General features: G+C 39.0%; 1 protein-coding gene across 1 annotated transcript in view; it reads right to left on the minus strand.

Moving 5' to 3' along the window:
• Positions 1–17,845, minus strand: part of LOC118821039 (amyloid-beta A4 precursor protein-binding family B member 2) — an 89,510-nt gene that overhangs the window by 18,244 nt on the left and 53,421 nt on the right. The window contains exon 9 of the mRNA XM_036589448.1: positions 2,731–2,845. Coding sequence (XP_036445341.1) covers positions 2,731–2,845 — 115 coding nt within the window. The remainder of the gene's footprint in view (positions 1–2,730; positions 2,846–17,845) is intronic.

The raw sequence follows: 17,845 nt of genomic DNA on the forward strand, positions 1-17,845 counted from the left end.
TGGAGTGATTTAAAACCAGTATGAATCTACAGTGTGTATAGTTTTTACAGCTTCTGTTACTGGCTGAGCCAATGCTAAATTCTGCTCACAAGCTGCCATGACTTGTTGGCTACATAAAAGTGAAGGCACCCACACTGGTACCTGCTTTCATGCAGTGGGTCTTTGCCATTTCTACATTATATTACAGCCATATGAAGGCTGCAGAAAGCCACAGTAGATTACTTGTGATTTGAAATTTACACAGAGAAAGGCAGTCAGTCTTTTAGATAAACAGACGACTGCTACAGGTAGCTCAACTCAGCTAATGTTACAGCCTACCTCTTTTTTTTCTCTTATATCTTTCAATTAGAAAACGGCGAGTTTGAGAAGAGGTAGAACTGATGGATAGTGTGATAAATTATGTTGAACATTTCATTTCAATCCGTTTATATAAGTGTAAAAACAAATGTCACTGTGACGCATTCCTCCTGGGTACAGAAGAGCTTTGTACCGTATCTGCTACGTTTCTACACGGTGCGGAGGAGCACATCCATTGTAAGGTAGCCTGTGTTAACCTTCGTAAATCTAAAGAAGCAAACTTCAGACACAAAACATGTCTTGACTGCTCGATCACATTTGGAGTAAGGGGCAAGGAGTACATTCGAATCTTTCGCTGAACAGTTGCTTTAAAGCTAGGCCTAAACTAGCTTGTTTGGGCAGAGATGTACAGGCTGTCTCGTCTGCATCCTATTTGGAGTGATAATAGACTCAGTGGAGTTGTAGCGTGTAGTGAATCCCAGTCGCGTGACTCAGATCCACTCTCACACCTTCGCACTTTCCTCTGAGCCGCCCCGGGGACAGCTCTTCACACTGCCCAGAGAAAGAGAGAGTAGCCTGGAGTGGACGAGTGTCAGGACAGGTGTGGAAGCCAGAGTCCCAAAAAAGACCTTAATTCGGTTACTATTAAAAATTCTTCAAAGACAAGGACAACAGAGCTGATTTGTGGGTGTGGAATAGACAGAACAGAAAGAAAGAAAAAGGATGCATGTGAAAAAAATGTGGTTTGTCTTCTGAGTATCTGCACACCTTATTAGACTAACAGTAACAGTTATTTAAAAAGACCATTTTAACTCAAATAACATCATCATGTCTTTGTAAATACTGAAATACCACAAAAATGCTGTGAATTTTATAGTAAACAACTGGCAGCAGAGTTCACAGCCATTCGTTGTAATTTACAGTAACACTGCTGTAATTTCAGTTTACACAGCAAAGCATCATTACACATGATGCAACTTGCACAGGCGTCAATAAATGAATTCAAATATGTGCAAACTTACACCAACTGTGATTTTTAATGCCGCGAAAATGCAATATCATCACTTTCTGTTTCATTTTTGCAAACTTTCACAGGCAATATGAACAAACTTGACTAATCACTGTTGTCTTTCTTGTTGGCATGGCAACAGCCAAGCTAACTATCTTTCGATAAATCTTTTTGACAAGCATTAAAAGGTTTGGTTTGTCTTCTGATTCGTCACATGTGGTGCTAGCCAGGGCCAGATTAAGACCCTTTGGTACCCCTGAGCATTAGAGATATGGTGCCTCATCACTTACTATTCGTTCCTTACAAAATATCTCAACTGAACTGACATTATCTGTTCAGCAAACACCTTCACAAGCATGTCAGTATGTAGGTAAGCGGCCATCAGTTCATCTGACAAAGACCCCTAATGTCACTATACACACAAAATAAGATGCCAAAAGCAGTTTTGTCTGTTTTACCCACATAGAGGCAGCTTCTGCTTAATTCTTTCAATATTTGTAGCTGGATAATGACTCATAGGCTGACTCGTGCAGTATTTGAACAGATATAAAGTGAATTAAATGTTTAAAAAAGTCTTTTATTCGCATTATGTTCAGTAAGACCCCCAAAAGGGAATTTCACCCATTTTTTTCTTCACACTACAATACCCAGCATGCATTATGCAAATACACACGACACATGAATAAATTATATTAGATCAACACAATTTTAGCTGTGTTCCAAAGCAAAGGCTACAGCCGAGGTAGGGCAGGTCCTCGGTAGGACTGTCCTATGAAGACTCCTCCTTAGTCACACCTATGGGACCATCCTAATGAGGCTGCATAGCGATGTCACCAGAAAGGTCCCGCCTCTTGTAATTGCGGCGCAAAACTTGTGAGGGAACTGGTGAGTAAAAATTGAGTTTTTTCATCTCTCACGGAAACGGAGGAAATGTTCTTATGTAGTACAATAAACTACATATACACAAATACTTCAAAATAAAATATGATATATGGACGAATATTTTAATTAATCAGTCATTTTATACTTTATAAGGTAACGAAGACGAATTCATGGATGTGAACAACTTACATTTTAAAACAAGCTCTGCTCCAGCGGCTTCATTTCATATCATTTTTGTGGTGCTGTTTTTTTTTCCTTCACATCATTTGAGCACAGAGAACTGTGGGTAACTTAAGGCCTGGAAGGATGCATCTGTTGCGTCCTCATAATCGCTCAGAACGTAGGCTGCATTTTTAGGCTGTATATAAAGGGTCCTTCACTTTGGAATAGCCTTCTATGACGTATCGGCCGAGAAATGCACCCGAGGCTTTGGAACGCAGCTTTTGTTTTTTGGCAAGAACTGTTGTTACATTTGAAACAAACAAATTCAATGCAACACTTTTTCTTATGTTCTATGGTGCCACAATATCAGAAGGTCTCACCTTAGAGCAGATCTGGTGCAGGCTGGCAGCAATAGCTTCTGCAGGACTGTCACATTGGAACACGTGACATTTCAGCACACGCGTGTTCTTATCCCGAGCCACGTACGCAAAATCCCTAAAACAGCAGAAGAAAAGACTTTAAAATTCACAGGTGACCGGTCCTCTGCCATGTGAAGGTAATGTTCAGAATTTTAGAATGAATGGCCCGTGCTAATTGATTTGGCAAAACATCTAATGTATGCTTTTTCTCACGTATCCCAAATGTAGTTGATTATGAAGACATGTTTGGTGTTTGTTTCTTTACTTTTGCACTGGAACATGGACGAAAATGGACCAAGTATGGACAAAACTCAAGCTTCAGCACTACTGTTTTTCAAGAATACTCTGCAACATGCTTGTGTGCATTATTATAGATATCAGAAACCACTGAACTCTGAGAAAATATCCCTGCAGATTCTTTTAAAAAAACTGTTTTGTACACCACAGTGACTGTTAGTGTTCCATTTTCACTTAAGTTCCTGACCTGTACTGTAAATGTTGTTATTATAAAGAAAGAACAAATAAATTCTTTGAAAAACTGAAAACGAGACTCCTGAAAAGCATGGAAGCTGTAACAAAGGCAAAGAGTGCACACACTAAAACACTAAACAATCGCATATTATATTTAGTTGTTGAGGCTTCCAGTAACTTCTGTACTTTCAGTACTTTCTGCTTATTTTCTGACATTGAAAACTGAATAACTTGTAATGGCTGTTTTGACTGGAATTTAAATAAACGAAGGGTGGTCTCTGACTTTTGCACAGTGTGTATGATATTTCTCCAGCCTATAAGAGCTAAATTATTAAACAAACACAACAACACATACTGAAAATACACAGCTATGTCATTCATCCAGTGTCATCCATTGAAGTTAGTAGTATTACAAAAAACACACATCAAAGTTGTGAAAACAAGAAGAGACAGCGAGTGAAACGAGGCTACGCAGTGAACCAGATTCACCCTGGGATTCCGGCAAATCATCACCTGAAAAAAATAGGTTTTTCAGTTTATTTTCTCCTCGTTCCCAGAAGTGGCATCAGAACGGGAAGATCTACACAAGCGCGGCCTGACCTCCATTCTGAAATTCACTGCCTGCCAAAAGTTTGAGGACACCGTGCCTTCCTTTGTAATCTGATTTTTCTCTCTGTTGTATTTTGTATTTTGGTTAAGTAAGAAAAATACCTGCAAAGGTTTTTACTACATCTGTTTGCTAACCCTTTAGGTCAGGGATGTCCAAAGTCCAGCTCCAGGGCCAAATATTGGCCGCGGACAGATTTTTAATTTGCCCCAGCTTCTGTTTAAGAGTGCGTTATAAGTGGTACGCCAGCCAGTACATAGCAGTTTGATGGTGGCAGTATCACCGTAAAATCACAGCGTAATGCATCGCACTGCGGTAACAAAGTTAAAGTTAAGTTTAAAGGCCTTTCTTCTCTCACTAGACCATCAGCTTAATTTACTGCATGTCCTTTAGTCAAGACAACTCTTATAAAGCACAAACTTACACTGAGAACCAGTGTTTTTGGCGAGATGGTAAATTGAATACTTTTTCCATCAAATCCACAGCGAATATGTGTGCTTCATATGTCAAAAGATTGCAATCATTTTAATATCAACAGACATGAAATAAAGCATGGACATTACAATAAATATTAATGTGAGAAGAGGGCAGAGAAACTGCAAGCTGTCTTCTTATCAGAGCAAATCCAGTAGTTCAGTACATGTTAACCATATAAGGGTGAACAAAACCTTAGCAATTGATGCTGTTTAATAAAGTGATTTCTAAAAGCATTTGCTGCATTTAATATGTAAAAAACATTATCTAACAAAATGAAACAATTAATAGATTTTTGTTTTGTTTGTCTGACAAATTATATTTTTTATATTTTATATTTTAAAGTATTTAAGTAAATACTTAAATAGGAATATACTTAATACATTAGACATTTATTGTTGTTACTCTTAAACACTTTAATTGTTTGTTCTTAGCGCTTACTGATTCAAAATGCTCTGGGCAATCCAACAACAAAAGAAGGCTTGTGCATCTTTTATGCAGTGATAGGAAACAAGCTAGCATACAGAAAGCTCAGATTCTATGCACTGATATTTTGAAAACGTAATATTTTGAATCATTTGTGATTAATACTTTTGTCCCCTGGTATTTTGACATGATGCGATTTGGACCCCCTTGAAAAAAGCTTGGACACCCCTGCTTTAGATATGGTCAAGTGGATTTTACAGTCATTCCTCGTAATTAATATATGACCTGCACTATATAGTAAATGTGTTTAATTAATAGACCTTTTTTACAAGGTAGGTGAAATAAAGACTTCATATCCATCTGTTTCAGGTTCAAACTGTGACTCATTAAGTCAAAAATAATGATGAAAAAGTAAAAAAAAAAAAGTTATTTGTTGATTATTTCAGCATAATACATAATTATCTTGACAAAATAAGACCTTTTATTTGGAAACACATTCATTTTCAGCAGGTGGTTTGAGCTGAGCTTTGTTTTGTATTCCATGATGTTCTAAGTTGGCTTTGCTAGTGACCAGGCATGCTGGTCTATCCTGGTTCTTCTAGCAAGGAAGTGCATTTGGAAACAGTGTGAAACTGTAAAATCCCTGTTTACTTTCACGGGGCTCTTTGGTAATTGTGTAATTTTGAGCGTGACCTCTTAACTACGTGCAGTACATCAAAGCATGTAACAAGCAAGGAGCAGCTTGGGGAAAGCGGGATAACACGGCCAAAAACTCTCTATGGCCTCTTTTCCACTGTAGGCCTGAACAGTTCTGAGTATTATCTTTTCAATCCACCAAAAACGGCTGAATGTTAAGCAGGCTTTCTAACTCTTCTACCAGCTCTTCTCACCATAGAACACATACAATTCTGCAGAGGTGTGGACTCGAGTCATATGAGGCATATAAGGGTTCTTTGAGTGTTTTTAGAACTATTCTAACCCTTGAAAAACCAACCTTTTTTAAGAGTGTGGTTTTCTGTGTACCATGGATTTTATTGGAAGGGTAAAAAACAAAATTAATGAAAATTTAATATACAACCACACACTGCTAGCACTGCTAACATGTCGTTAAAGGCTGTATTACTGTTACCTTTATTCAATGTTATGGCCTTAAATTAGTGAAGAATGCAGACTGACTTGTATAGGACTCGAAGATTAGGACTATTGACTTGGGACTTGACTTGAGACCCGCCTGTACTGACTCGCAACTATCTTGACTTGGGACTTGACTTGGGACTTGAGTGTCAAGACTTGAGACTTATTTGTTACTTGCAACACAGTAACTTGTTCCCACCTCTGCAATTCTGACTAACGGAAGCTACACTGATGCAGGGTTTGATGATAATGACTCAAATATGACAAAGCAAAGTCGAGTGGTTGGTGGAGGGATCGAAATTAAACTTGTTCTATGATGTTTGGATCTGTAGCATCCTAGCTAGGCTAATGCTAACGGGCGCCTTTAGCCTAGTCATCTCACGGCCTACAGATCCAAACACCACAGTACAGGTTTGATTTCAGCTGTGGTTCACTCTGCTTTGCTGTTACAAGTGTAGACAATAAAAAACTGTCTGAGAGAGTCAATCATCTCAAATAATTGTGATTATGTAATAAGTGTGATGCATCATGTTTGCATGAGTGTGTGTGTGTGTGTGTGTGTGTCTGTGTGTGTGTGTGAATTTTGCCAAAGGAACAAACTTGGGGTGTTTTATCAAAAGTGGCCATGACCAGAGGCATGCTGTGTGTGTGTGTGTGTAGACCTTGGCTTTATCGTTACACTCTCTCACTCTATTTATGACTCTATTACCCAGCATGTCTCTTCCTAATTGTACTCCCACATTTAGAGCCAATGTGCAGTGTGTGTGTGTGTGTGTGTGTGTGTGTGTGTGTCTGTGTGTGTGTGTGTGTGTGTGTGTGTGTGATTTGGTCAATAGGGAAGAAGCTACACGTAAATGTGTGTTTCTTCTGAAAGGTGTGTATGCGCAAGTGTGAGAGACTGTAATTACAATTGGGTGCAGGAGGTGTGTGTGTGTGTGTGTGTGTGTGTGTGTGGGTGAGTGTGTGTGTGAGAGAGAGAGAGAAAGTATAGATTTCATCTCTATCTGCTCTGTTTACGTTCCATTACTGAGTTTCCACTGGGACACACTCTCATTACTGCTCTACACACCTCAGCTGTTTGACAAGCAGAACACAAACACACACACACACACACACACACACACACACACATTCTCATTTCAGATGCTTTACACAAACATTTAGAATTTAGACTTTAGAATTACATACTATTCTCCGCAGTGTTGATCCGTGACTATTAGAGCTAGGTCTTCAGTTTGGACCAAAATTCAAAACGGTGTGAAACCGATCTGTGATGTGTGTGTGTGTGTATAGATTACTGCAGTAATGTAAGGAATCAGTTCCCCTTCAGCGCTCAGTAAAGATCAGATTAAAATCCAGTGAACTGCCTGAACTCACTGTGTGTATGTGTGTGTGTGTATGTGTGTGTGTGTGTGTGTGTGTGTGTGTGTGTGTGTGTGTGTTTGTGTACGTGTGTGTGTGTGTGTGTGTGTGTGTATGTGATGGATCTTTCTACTGCATGTTTAAAAGCACAAAAAGGAAAAGAGAAATGGGACATGAATAGAAAAAAAAGCAAGGAAGAGAAGATAAGAGAAGAGAAGAGAACAGAACAGAACAGAACAGAACAGAATGGAGGAGGGGAGAAGAGAAGAGAACAGAAAGAAAAAATAGGAGGGGGATATAGAAGAGCAGAGTGGAGGGAAGAAGAGAGGAGAGGAAAAGAGAAGGAAGAAAAGGATAGAAAAACAGTGGAGATAAAAGCAGAGGAGAAAAGGAAATAAGAGAAGAGAAGAGAAGAGAAGTGAAGACAGAAGGTGAGAGAAAGGATAAGGAATGACAGGAGAAATTAAAGAAGAAAGGAGATGAGAAAAAGCATAAGGGGAGACGAAAGGAGAGAAGCAGAGAAAGGAGGAAGGTAGAGGAAGAAAAGCGAGCCAAAGAGAAGAGGGAGAAGAGACAAGAGAAGGAGAGAGGAAAAGAGAAGAAAAAGGTGAGGAGAAGAGAAGAGAAGAGAAAAGAAGAAAAAATGTGAGGAGAAGAGAAGAAAGCACAGAGAAGAGAAAGAATGTGAAGATGCTACACAAAGAAGCTATAATCATATGCATCAGTTACCGTAACTTGCCCCAGACACATTGATTGGGAATCATTACTGAGTCAATCATCAAATCAGGAAACATTCTTTCTTTCTGAAAAATGAAAAATAAAGCTAATAATATCCTCCGGTCACATAATGGAAGGTGACCTGACCTGTTTAACCTTCACTGTGGTTTTGCACTGGTGATTTAGATGATGATCTCAAGGTGGAGATTGCAAAGAGAGAGAGAAAAAGAAAGAGAGGGAAGCAGTGTGAATACAAATGGGTTTGGTTGTTAACGATTAAGCAGTTTTTCTTCGTTTGTGTTAGATGAATCCTGTTAGAGGCAGAGCGCGTGTGAGTTTGTGAGTGCACGCGTGTCCGTGATTGGAATCCAATCATTTAGGCCTCCTAAATCAATTATATTGCTCCATTTCATTTAAATGAGTCAAACTTGGCATTAGCTGACATTAATCATCATGCTCGACTTTGCATTAATTTCCCTCCTTCCCTTTGTTCATTTTCACTTCAGTTGGCCATTCATCTGTGTGCAAAAACAAAACCATCGACCAAGGAGTGACTGGTGTTCTTCTGGCCTCCACTGAAAACTCTCTTTAAAAATACTATTAAAGTTTTCTGTTTCTGCATAAAAGTATTTGCTATGCATATAATTTAAAGGGAATTCCAATGATTTTTCCAAAAATTCTGCATAATTAAATTATTCACAACTGTAAACAAAGTCTTTCGTGTGGTTTGATGTGGAATGATACGTTCTAGAGAATCTCACTATGTCAGAATTGTTTACAGTGGTGGTGATAGGACATCCATAGTTGCTTAATGTCTCTAAAAGCTCCTTCACAGAAAGTTATTACACGAAATAGTTACCAATTTGTTGCCTGATGCCTGAGACATTGCTTTGCGATAAAATTTTGGCCTAAATCATGTTTTAAAAATTAAGTCATGCCAGAGAGGTAAATGGAAGGCAGAATAGTCCCCAAAGAAAACAATTTTTATCAGATTCACCAATATTTTATTACACATAAAACTCAGAAGACACATGTAAGTTCACTGGTCATTTAGTAATTAAAATGTATAGAGAAATTGATTGAATAGAGAAAAAGAGAGGAGAAAATAGAGGGAAGAGAAGAGATAAAAGAAGAAAGAGGGGAATGGAGAATAGAAAACAACAGAAACGGGAAGAAGAGAAGAGAAGAGAAGAGAAGAGAAGAGAAGAGAAGAGAAGAGAAGAGAAGAGAACAGAAGAAACAAAAGGAGGGAACAATAGAAGGCAGCAGAAAAGAGTATAAGAAAGAAAAAGAGAATAGAAGAGAAGAGAAGAGAAGAGAAGAGAAGATTCCAAAATACTCCAAACTGAAAGCCAAAAGTTCCCTTTTCTTCCCTTTCTGAAAAGCTGTCAGTGCAGAAATATGATTTGGTGACGTAAATATGATTTTATGCGTGATGAATGGTGCACTGTAACTACTTTAGGGCCCCACATCCCAAAGCTATCTCTCAGAAGTCCGAATACACACACAAACACATATACACTCTCTCTCTCTCTCTCTCTCTCTCTCTCTCTCTCTCTCTCTCACTCTCTCTCTCTCTCTCTCTCTCTCTCTCTCACTCTCACTCACACATACACTTGGTTATTGTGCTGCGCATTATCACAGTGCTGATGCAAAGGACCTACTGCATAATTAACTGGCCATCCAATCAGACTTATGCCAAATGCACCAGCTACGAGGAGAACATTATGACAAATTATGGGACAAATGCATAAAAATACACTGCTACAGCAATATGTTGAACACTGCCTCCATGTTTTGTTTGTTTTTGTATTTTAAAATTGGCCGTCAGGGCTGTTTAATTAAGGTGTCCTTAAGTTCACTGTTAAGTTATAATTGGAAACAAAAGGGGTTAAATTCTTGAAATGCCCAATGGAAAATAAGCCAATCAGGATTCCCCCCTCATGGTATCTAGGCAAATAAAACCAAGTGAGCTCTCTAACTGGACAGGCCTTCTGGAGCTGAACAGAAGGCCTAATGTGTCAGATCAGCCACCAACCTAATTATGAATCGCCAGTGGAATCAACCAATTGTTTTGTTTCCAATGGCTGGGACCAATTTTATGAGAAAAAAGGCCACTCTAGTCTTTATGGAAGTTCTAGATATAGTTCTAGATAGTGGTAGGCTGAACAATTTGTTTCAGTCAGATGTTAGAAATGGAAAACTTTAGTACACAGCTGGGGCTGTAAAACTTCCACAAGTCAAAATATACTGTATGTTATTGTCTGTTAGAGCATGTAATGTCTTATATAACTATTAGAGGATTTACTCGATTTCATCACAGGAAAACGATAAAATATACAGGCTTACCATTTAAAATGTTAAACCTGACCACTTTGCTTGTATTTGCCAGTATGTTATGTTACACTTTCCTGCTTTGAAACACAGTGTAACAAAGGATGTGGTTGAGGAGGCAGACAGTATTAGCTGTATTGCTAACTAGGCTAACAACTCTGATGCTAGCTGATGTTAGCTAGGTCCAGAAACAATGAAAGGTCCCAATTTATATTAGGTTTCTGTAATAACTGTGTAGTTACACGTGAACAACATATACAACAACAATGTAACTACTAATGATTTAGTCACTGTTACAGATGGATTGTAATAAGTACACCATATGTAATTACACAAGTGTATCTTAATAGTTGTAACAGCCTATTCTCTCTCGTTTAATTGCACAAGGGTAATAACACAAAAGTAATTACCAAGACATTACTTACACTGTATCTGCCAGCTTTCCTAACACTTAGTTAGCATTAATGTGGCTAATGCTGTGACACTGTTTCATCTTTTAAACCATTCTGTAATGTGACAGTACAGCAGATGTCCCCTTATGTTAACTTTTAAAACATTAATTAAATGTGTTGCATTACCCCCAAATGCAATGTCTATATTACCACTCCATTATTACACAGTACCAATATTACAACTACACAGGAACTGTCCACTTATTTTAAAGTGTAACTTAAACACTACACTAGACAGTTCCTGTGTAGAATATACACTTGTGTAATTATATGAGGCAAAACTGAAGTTGATACACGTGTAATTACATAGGCTGTACTTCTGTAATCCACCTGTAACATTTACTAAATCATCAGTAGTTACAGTGTTGTTGCCTATGGTATTCATGTGTAACTACACAGTTATTAATGACACTTAATATAAAGTGGGACCTAATAAAAAGATATTTCTCTGACAAACAACATGTTGATATATCATCCACTGAGGAGAAAACACCTCGTGTTGAAGACAACCAGTCCTCATCAGCATACAACGTAAAACTAGTTAAGTCAGAGCTAGCTAGCACCGTTAGCTCAGTAGCTGATTTGAAGAGGCAGCCTCTGTTGCTTATCCAAGACAACAACCTACCGACGTCCCTTGGCTACTTTTGAATGATAAAACATGTTCCTGTGCTTGCTGCTTTTATTTTTCAGCCATAATACATTTTTGCTGTTGTTCTTTCTTTCCTATAATTAGCCAGTTATCCATTCATGAACTATTACAGCTCCTCGAATATCAAAATTAATCTGAATGCACGTCCCTACTTTAAATATCCAAATATAAAGTGTTTGATCTAGAATGTGAATTGCTGTTAGTTTAGCACTAACATACAGTTAGAATCCTATAGAGGCGCTAGAAGAAATTAGCATTATCACAGTGGTGCTTTTTCCAGGTTGGTTTGGGCTTTAATTTCATACCCATGTATACTGCACACACACTCTATGTCTATTTGTCTGTCTGTCTGTGTCTCTCATTAAAGCCCTCAAACAGTATCTGGCAGTTTCTCTCTGATCTGTAATTATTCATTAGTGTTTTTAGAGTTACAGCACAAGGACTCCAACTCCCCGCACCATCTGTCTGCAGCTATTCACAGCACTCTCTCTCTCTTTCTCTCTCTCTGCTACACACACACACACACACACACACACACACACACACACACACACACACACACACACATATTAAAAAAGCTAATGCTATTTTTCTTCATCCCTCCCTCACAGACAGCTAAAACTATTTGAGCAGCTATTTTCTTTATACATCACCATTTATTCGACAGTGCGGCTCAAACTGATTAACAAACCAGTAAAACAGAAACACTGGGCATGCACTAAGCACCAATAAGGGAATTGCGGGCCGATATGCTGGCATTTTTCATGTACATATCTGTCAATGCTGCTATTTCTTTATGGTTGCAAATGCAGTAAAATGAGCAAAATGCAAAAACTTTGGCACAGCAGCCCAGCTTTTATGAAACCTTCTGGCTTTTTAGGGTACAATCAGGGCTACAAACGTTTTTCTCAACTGTCCCAGAAAAATATCGGCAATCCCAAAGTGAAAACTGACCATCCAAAATATTAAAATATTAAACTGCTTTGTTTACATACATATTTCTTTAGAATTTTTGCACTGCCATATTATGTATTTCAAAAAACGACAAATGTCAGATTTCAATACACAGAATACATGCTTAATACACATGCACATGTATAGACACCCAATACATACCCACACATCTAAGCTCCATAACTCCACTGGGGTGTATACAGTGTCTATGTGAGTATGTGTATCTGAAGCTCTGTAACTACATATGTAATGTTTAAAATATCACTTTATTCAGATAATAAACTGCAAAGAAATCACTGTAAATTCAGAATGTGTTCACCTGCTTTCAATAACTCGAATAACTATTTTTAATCAATGCTTGTAATGCTGCTGCTCCTCAGAACCAGCTAGTAAACAGCAATTATAAACAAGTATTATTTGATTATCATTTGATTTATCATCATTTACGGGTGCATTTAGAATAAGAACAGAGCAAGTGCACTGCTTATATTTTAGCTTGTAAGTAAGACAGGGCCACATTCATTCTGCAGCATAAACTATGTTGCTGTCTGTAATCATGACTGCTTTTCTTCCTGTTAATCATGTTTAGTTTACTGACCAAGTCAGTTATTTTCCTTTTTATTTTCCTTCAGTTTTTGTCCATTTGATGTGTGTTTAGTGGTTGTTTTTCTCTACTCTCTGACTCGAGTGCACTACGTTCAGTTCATGCATTTTACAACTGAGTTGTACTGTTGCTGATTACCAAACGTGATTTTGCTTGAATTCAATCAAATCTACCAAAGCTAATAATCAAAGCTAAGCAGCAGTAGGAAACTTGTCGAGCGTGCCATGAGTTTAGACTGAATCGTGGGTTGGCAACCCTGAAACCAGCATACATTGTGTTTAAGATGCTGGTATTCTGGCCACCCCAGCACCAGACCAGCCCTAGACCAGCATATGCCAGCTTACACCAGCATGGAATGCATGCTGGTCTGTGCTGGTTTTTCATAGGAGTACACAGGAATTCAAAGGAATTCCCAGTGACAGGCTAACATAAAATAGTATTATCCTCATGGTAGATATTTGATGAAAAGATGCTACTTACACAGATCAGGCATAACATTATGACCACCTCCTTGTTTCTATGCTCATTGTCCATTTTATCAGCTCCACTTACTATATAGGTGCACTTTATAGTTCTACAATTACAGACTGTAGTCCATCTGTTTCTCTGCATACTTTGTTAGCCCCCTTTTACCCTGTTCTTCACTGATGTGGTGGTGTTGTGTTAGTGTGTGTTGTGCTGGTCTGAGTGGATCAGACACAGCAGTGCTGCTGGAGTTTTTAAACACCTCAGTGTCACTGCTGGACTGAGAATAGTCCACCAACCAAAAATATCCAGCCAACAGCGTCCTGTGGGCAGCATCCTGTGACCACTGATGAAGGACTAGAGGATGACCAACACAAACTGTGCAGCAGCAGATGAGCTATTGTCTTTGACTTTACCTCTACAAGGTGGACTGACAAGGTAGGAGTGTCTAATAGAGTGGACAGTGAGTGGACACAGTGTTTAAAAACTCCAGCAGCACTGCTGTGTCTGATCCACTCAGACCAGCACAACACACACTAACACACCACCACCATGTCAGTGTTACTGCAGTGCTGAGAATGATCCACCACCCAAATATGGGGTCCTGACCATTGAAGAACAGGGTAAAAGGGGGCTAACAAAGTATGCAGAGAAACAGATGGACTACAGTCTGTAATTGTAGAACTACAAAGTGCACCTATACAGTAAGTGGAGCTGATAAAATGGACAATGAGCGTAGAAACAAGGAGGTGGTCATAATGTTATGCCTGATTGGTGTATAAAGCATATTTAAAACAGTTTCTGGATTGTTCCTGTATTTAGCGCATGTGTGGATAGCTGGCACATTCATGATTTTAATGTTTTACAGACATTAGGTGTAAACTTTATGCATGCAAGTTAATGGTTCTGATATCAGAGTGCATCCCTACACTGCAATGAAGAATAAAAAAAAGCCACATACTAATTACATACAAAGGGGATTTAAAGAACAACATATAGCTTCTGCACACTTTAATACACAGTAACGGTTACTGTGAAGAAATGTTATGACACATAAATCCATAAATGGGTTTCTGCAATATCATCACAGAGATGCGCGCACAACTAGCGGGCAGAAAGCAACAGAAGCGGCACTCTTAATGGCAGAAAGCAGCACTCTTCACAGCATAAAGCAACAATGTCAAGGAATTGTTGTGCAGTAAGATGCAACAACTGCAAAGGAGATGGTTGGAGAATGTTTAATATCCTGTGGAGATCCCTTTGCAAAACACTGCAGAACATTATGGATCCAGGCCATCAAAGGGGCGAATGGGGATCCTGATGGTCCAGAAGCCAGTGAAAGTCTGGGCAGCACCCATGTCCTACACGAAAGTAGTGTTTTTTTGATTGAGCAGGGGTTCTCAACCTTTTCCACCCCAAGGCCCACCTATTTATATCTACAAAGCATAGCGACCCACTGGAAAACTAAAATCAACTTGTTAAATACAATTTTCTTTCTCTTTTCTTAAGGGCTGGCACTAAGGTCCTCATCATGATCTTGCCATCTCATTCGAGAAGTCGACTCACATCGCGAACCTAACTCGGTCATGCAGATTTCTCCTGTACAACATCCAGAGGATCTGACCCTTTCTCACTCGAGAGGCCACCCAGGTGCTGGTGCAGTCTCTTGTCATCTCAAGCCTTGGCTACTGCAACTCGCTCTTGGCTGGTCTTCCAATGCAGGCCATCAAGCCTCTGCAACTCATCCAGAATGCAGCAGCACAGCTCGTCTTCAATCTCCCCAAGTTTAGCCACGTCACCCCACTGCTGCGCTCCCTTCAGTGGCTTCCTGTAGCTGCACGCATCACATTTAAAACCCTTATGCTTGCCTACCAGCCCCTCCCTACTTGATGGCAATGGTGAAATCTCGAACTGTTCCACGAGCCCTTCGAGCTTCGAGTACAGCTCGGCTTGACCCGCCATCCTTCAAGGTGCAAGCATCAAGACTGTTCTCTGTGCTGGCACCCAGGTGGTGGAACGAACTCCCACTGGCTGTCCGTACAGCAGAGTCTCTCGCTGTCTTCAAACGCAGACTGAAGACACATCTCTTTATACAACACTTAAATGAGCACTGAATTAAGTATTGATTGTAATGTATTGTACTGCACTTATGTATTATATTGTATTGTATTGTATTGCACTGCTCTGTGTTTAACTCTGTTCCTTTTTCTCTAGGTGTCAATAATGGCCTTCTGATTCTAGCAGTATCTGAGCTCAGGACTGGCTTTCTCTCTAACCTATTGGTAACCATCAAAGATACTTTCTCTGGATTGACAAGGCACTTTTTCTAAGTCGCTCTGGATAAGAGCGTCTGCTAAATGCTGTAAATGTAAATGTAAATGTAAACACCTGAGAATCAGGGTGTGAAAAAGATCAGACTAGTTCAATCACATCAACCAAAATTTGCCGTTATGTTAAAAAACAAAACATAACGTTTAAAAAATATATATGGTTGATGTGATGTTAAAAAAGGGGGGAGTTATTCGAAATGTACACAGTAGATGTGGACCGTGATTTGAAACTGCACTCCATTGTATTTTCACTTAAAATACTCCACTGGCCTTCCCGTAAGAGTAATTGTTTGGTCTCAAGATGGATTTGAGGGTTTTTGTGATTTTCTCTCGCTGGACTTCTGGATTAGCATCGTCACAATCAACAATAATAATAAACCCTCCTTTATATCTGCTTATTTGTCATTGGTTTATCAATTCGGGTTAACCACTCGTTTCATCATAGACTGCGTTCCCACCAGCAATGAACTGAACCAGGGTTCATATGGAAGCGAACCGAGACCTGGTTCACCCTGAGGAACTTCTCCATCTCTGCATCGCGCACTCACAGCTGCATTGTCTCAAACTGATGACGTTTATTTAGCCTACTCCTGCAACGTTTTTATTTGTACATCTATGTTAACATTTATACAGGTTATAATTTGAAAACGTTTGATTCTCATATTTTTTTATTATTAAGTTAATCTTTTTCCCACTTATGTTTTTATGACCTAAAGTGACATTACCAGCCCACTATGAACTACTGCCTCCCCCTGAGTCCCGCGGACCACTAGAGGCCCAATGGTGGTCCATGGCCCATTGTTTGAGAAACACTGTGATAGAGTGATTGGCTATCAACACATCCAAACTGTAGTTTTAATACTGGTAGCACTCTGATTTGGTGATTTAGAAGAGGCTTCCTATTCGCCAGCTTCTTGTTCAAATTTTCCTGTTCCACCTTAAATGGTGCTTGAGTGGGCAGTGGCCTGAGGCTCTAGAATGTAACTGCTGCACCATTTAAGGTGGAATTGGAAAATTTAAACAAGAAACTGGCCAATAAGAAGCTAACATCAGCCCTGGGCATTAAATATCCTACTCTCTAGCTCTACTTACAAATATGCACTACGGTAGGACATTTCAACAAGGTTGCACAATTTATCGTAACACAGGTACGTTTCTGTTTTACTAAATTGTCTGTCTACTTAGCTTAGTGACACTGTACCATAGTAGAGTAACGGTACCATCATGTTCTGGATATTGTCAAATAAGGAGGAAAGACAGGCTCAGTGAACAACTAAACCAGATAAGTTAGGCAAAATTAATATGATGTGTCAGCAAACTATAGAGTTTTTGTGGTTTGGATAGCTCCTGTTAGCTAAACATTTAGTGAATAGCAAACTTAGTGGGGTATTCATAGAGACCTGATGACTGGTCGACATTGATAGCCAACTATTGTTAGCTAACATTTTATATAATGCTATATTAATATACAAATGAAAGACAGATTCAACTCAGAAATGTTATTATTGAGCCAACAAGAATTTACAAATGATGTGAAATTTACATTGATCACAGTTGACTAATGTTGACTAACATTACAATCTTGTGACCAGCTACGTTAATAAAACGGCGCACCCAGTAATATTGGTAAACAGGAAACCCATCTATATATTAAACTCATCAAATAATAGAAATTGTGCACTAAAATCTGTAAAAATAAAAACATATTTAAGTTAGTTCCCTGTAGAGGAACATATTTTCACTTTTCACAAAAGAACAAAACATGTAGTTTGACCAGAAGTTTTCAAACCTTCAAACAGAGATTATAAAAACTGAACATGAGAACAAAAGAAAATAAAGCTGTTAGTGCATACAGTAAGAACAGAGGCGCCCAGGCAAGACCTGCGAGAATGATTTTTCTAATGAGCATGAACAGAAACTATTACAACACCATCCATTACACCTCACACGTGCACGACCAGCAGCCTCAGCAATATAAAGAAACCCTGAGAGCAGAATAATGGGCCGTGTGAGTGTGAGAGAATCAGTCACGGTCGGTGGTCATTAGACTAATGCAGCTGCTTAATTACCCTTGAACATTGTAAAGTTGTTTACAGC

The sequence above is a fragment of the Colossoma macropomum genome, unplaced genomic scaffold, assembly GCF_904425465.1.
Source record: "Colossoma macropomum unplaced genomic scaffold, Colossoma_macropomum, whole genome shotgun sequence".
NCBI classification, from domain to species: Eukaryota; Metazoa; Chordata; class Actinopteri; order Characiformes; family Serrasalmidae; genus Colossoma; species Colossoma macropomum.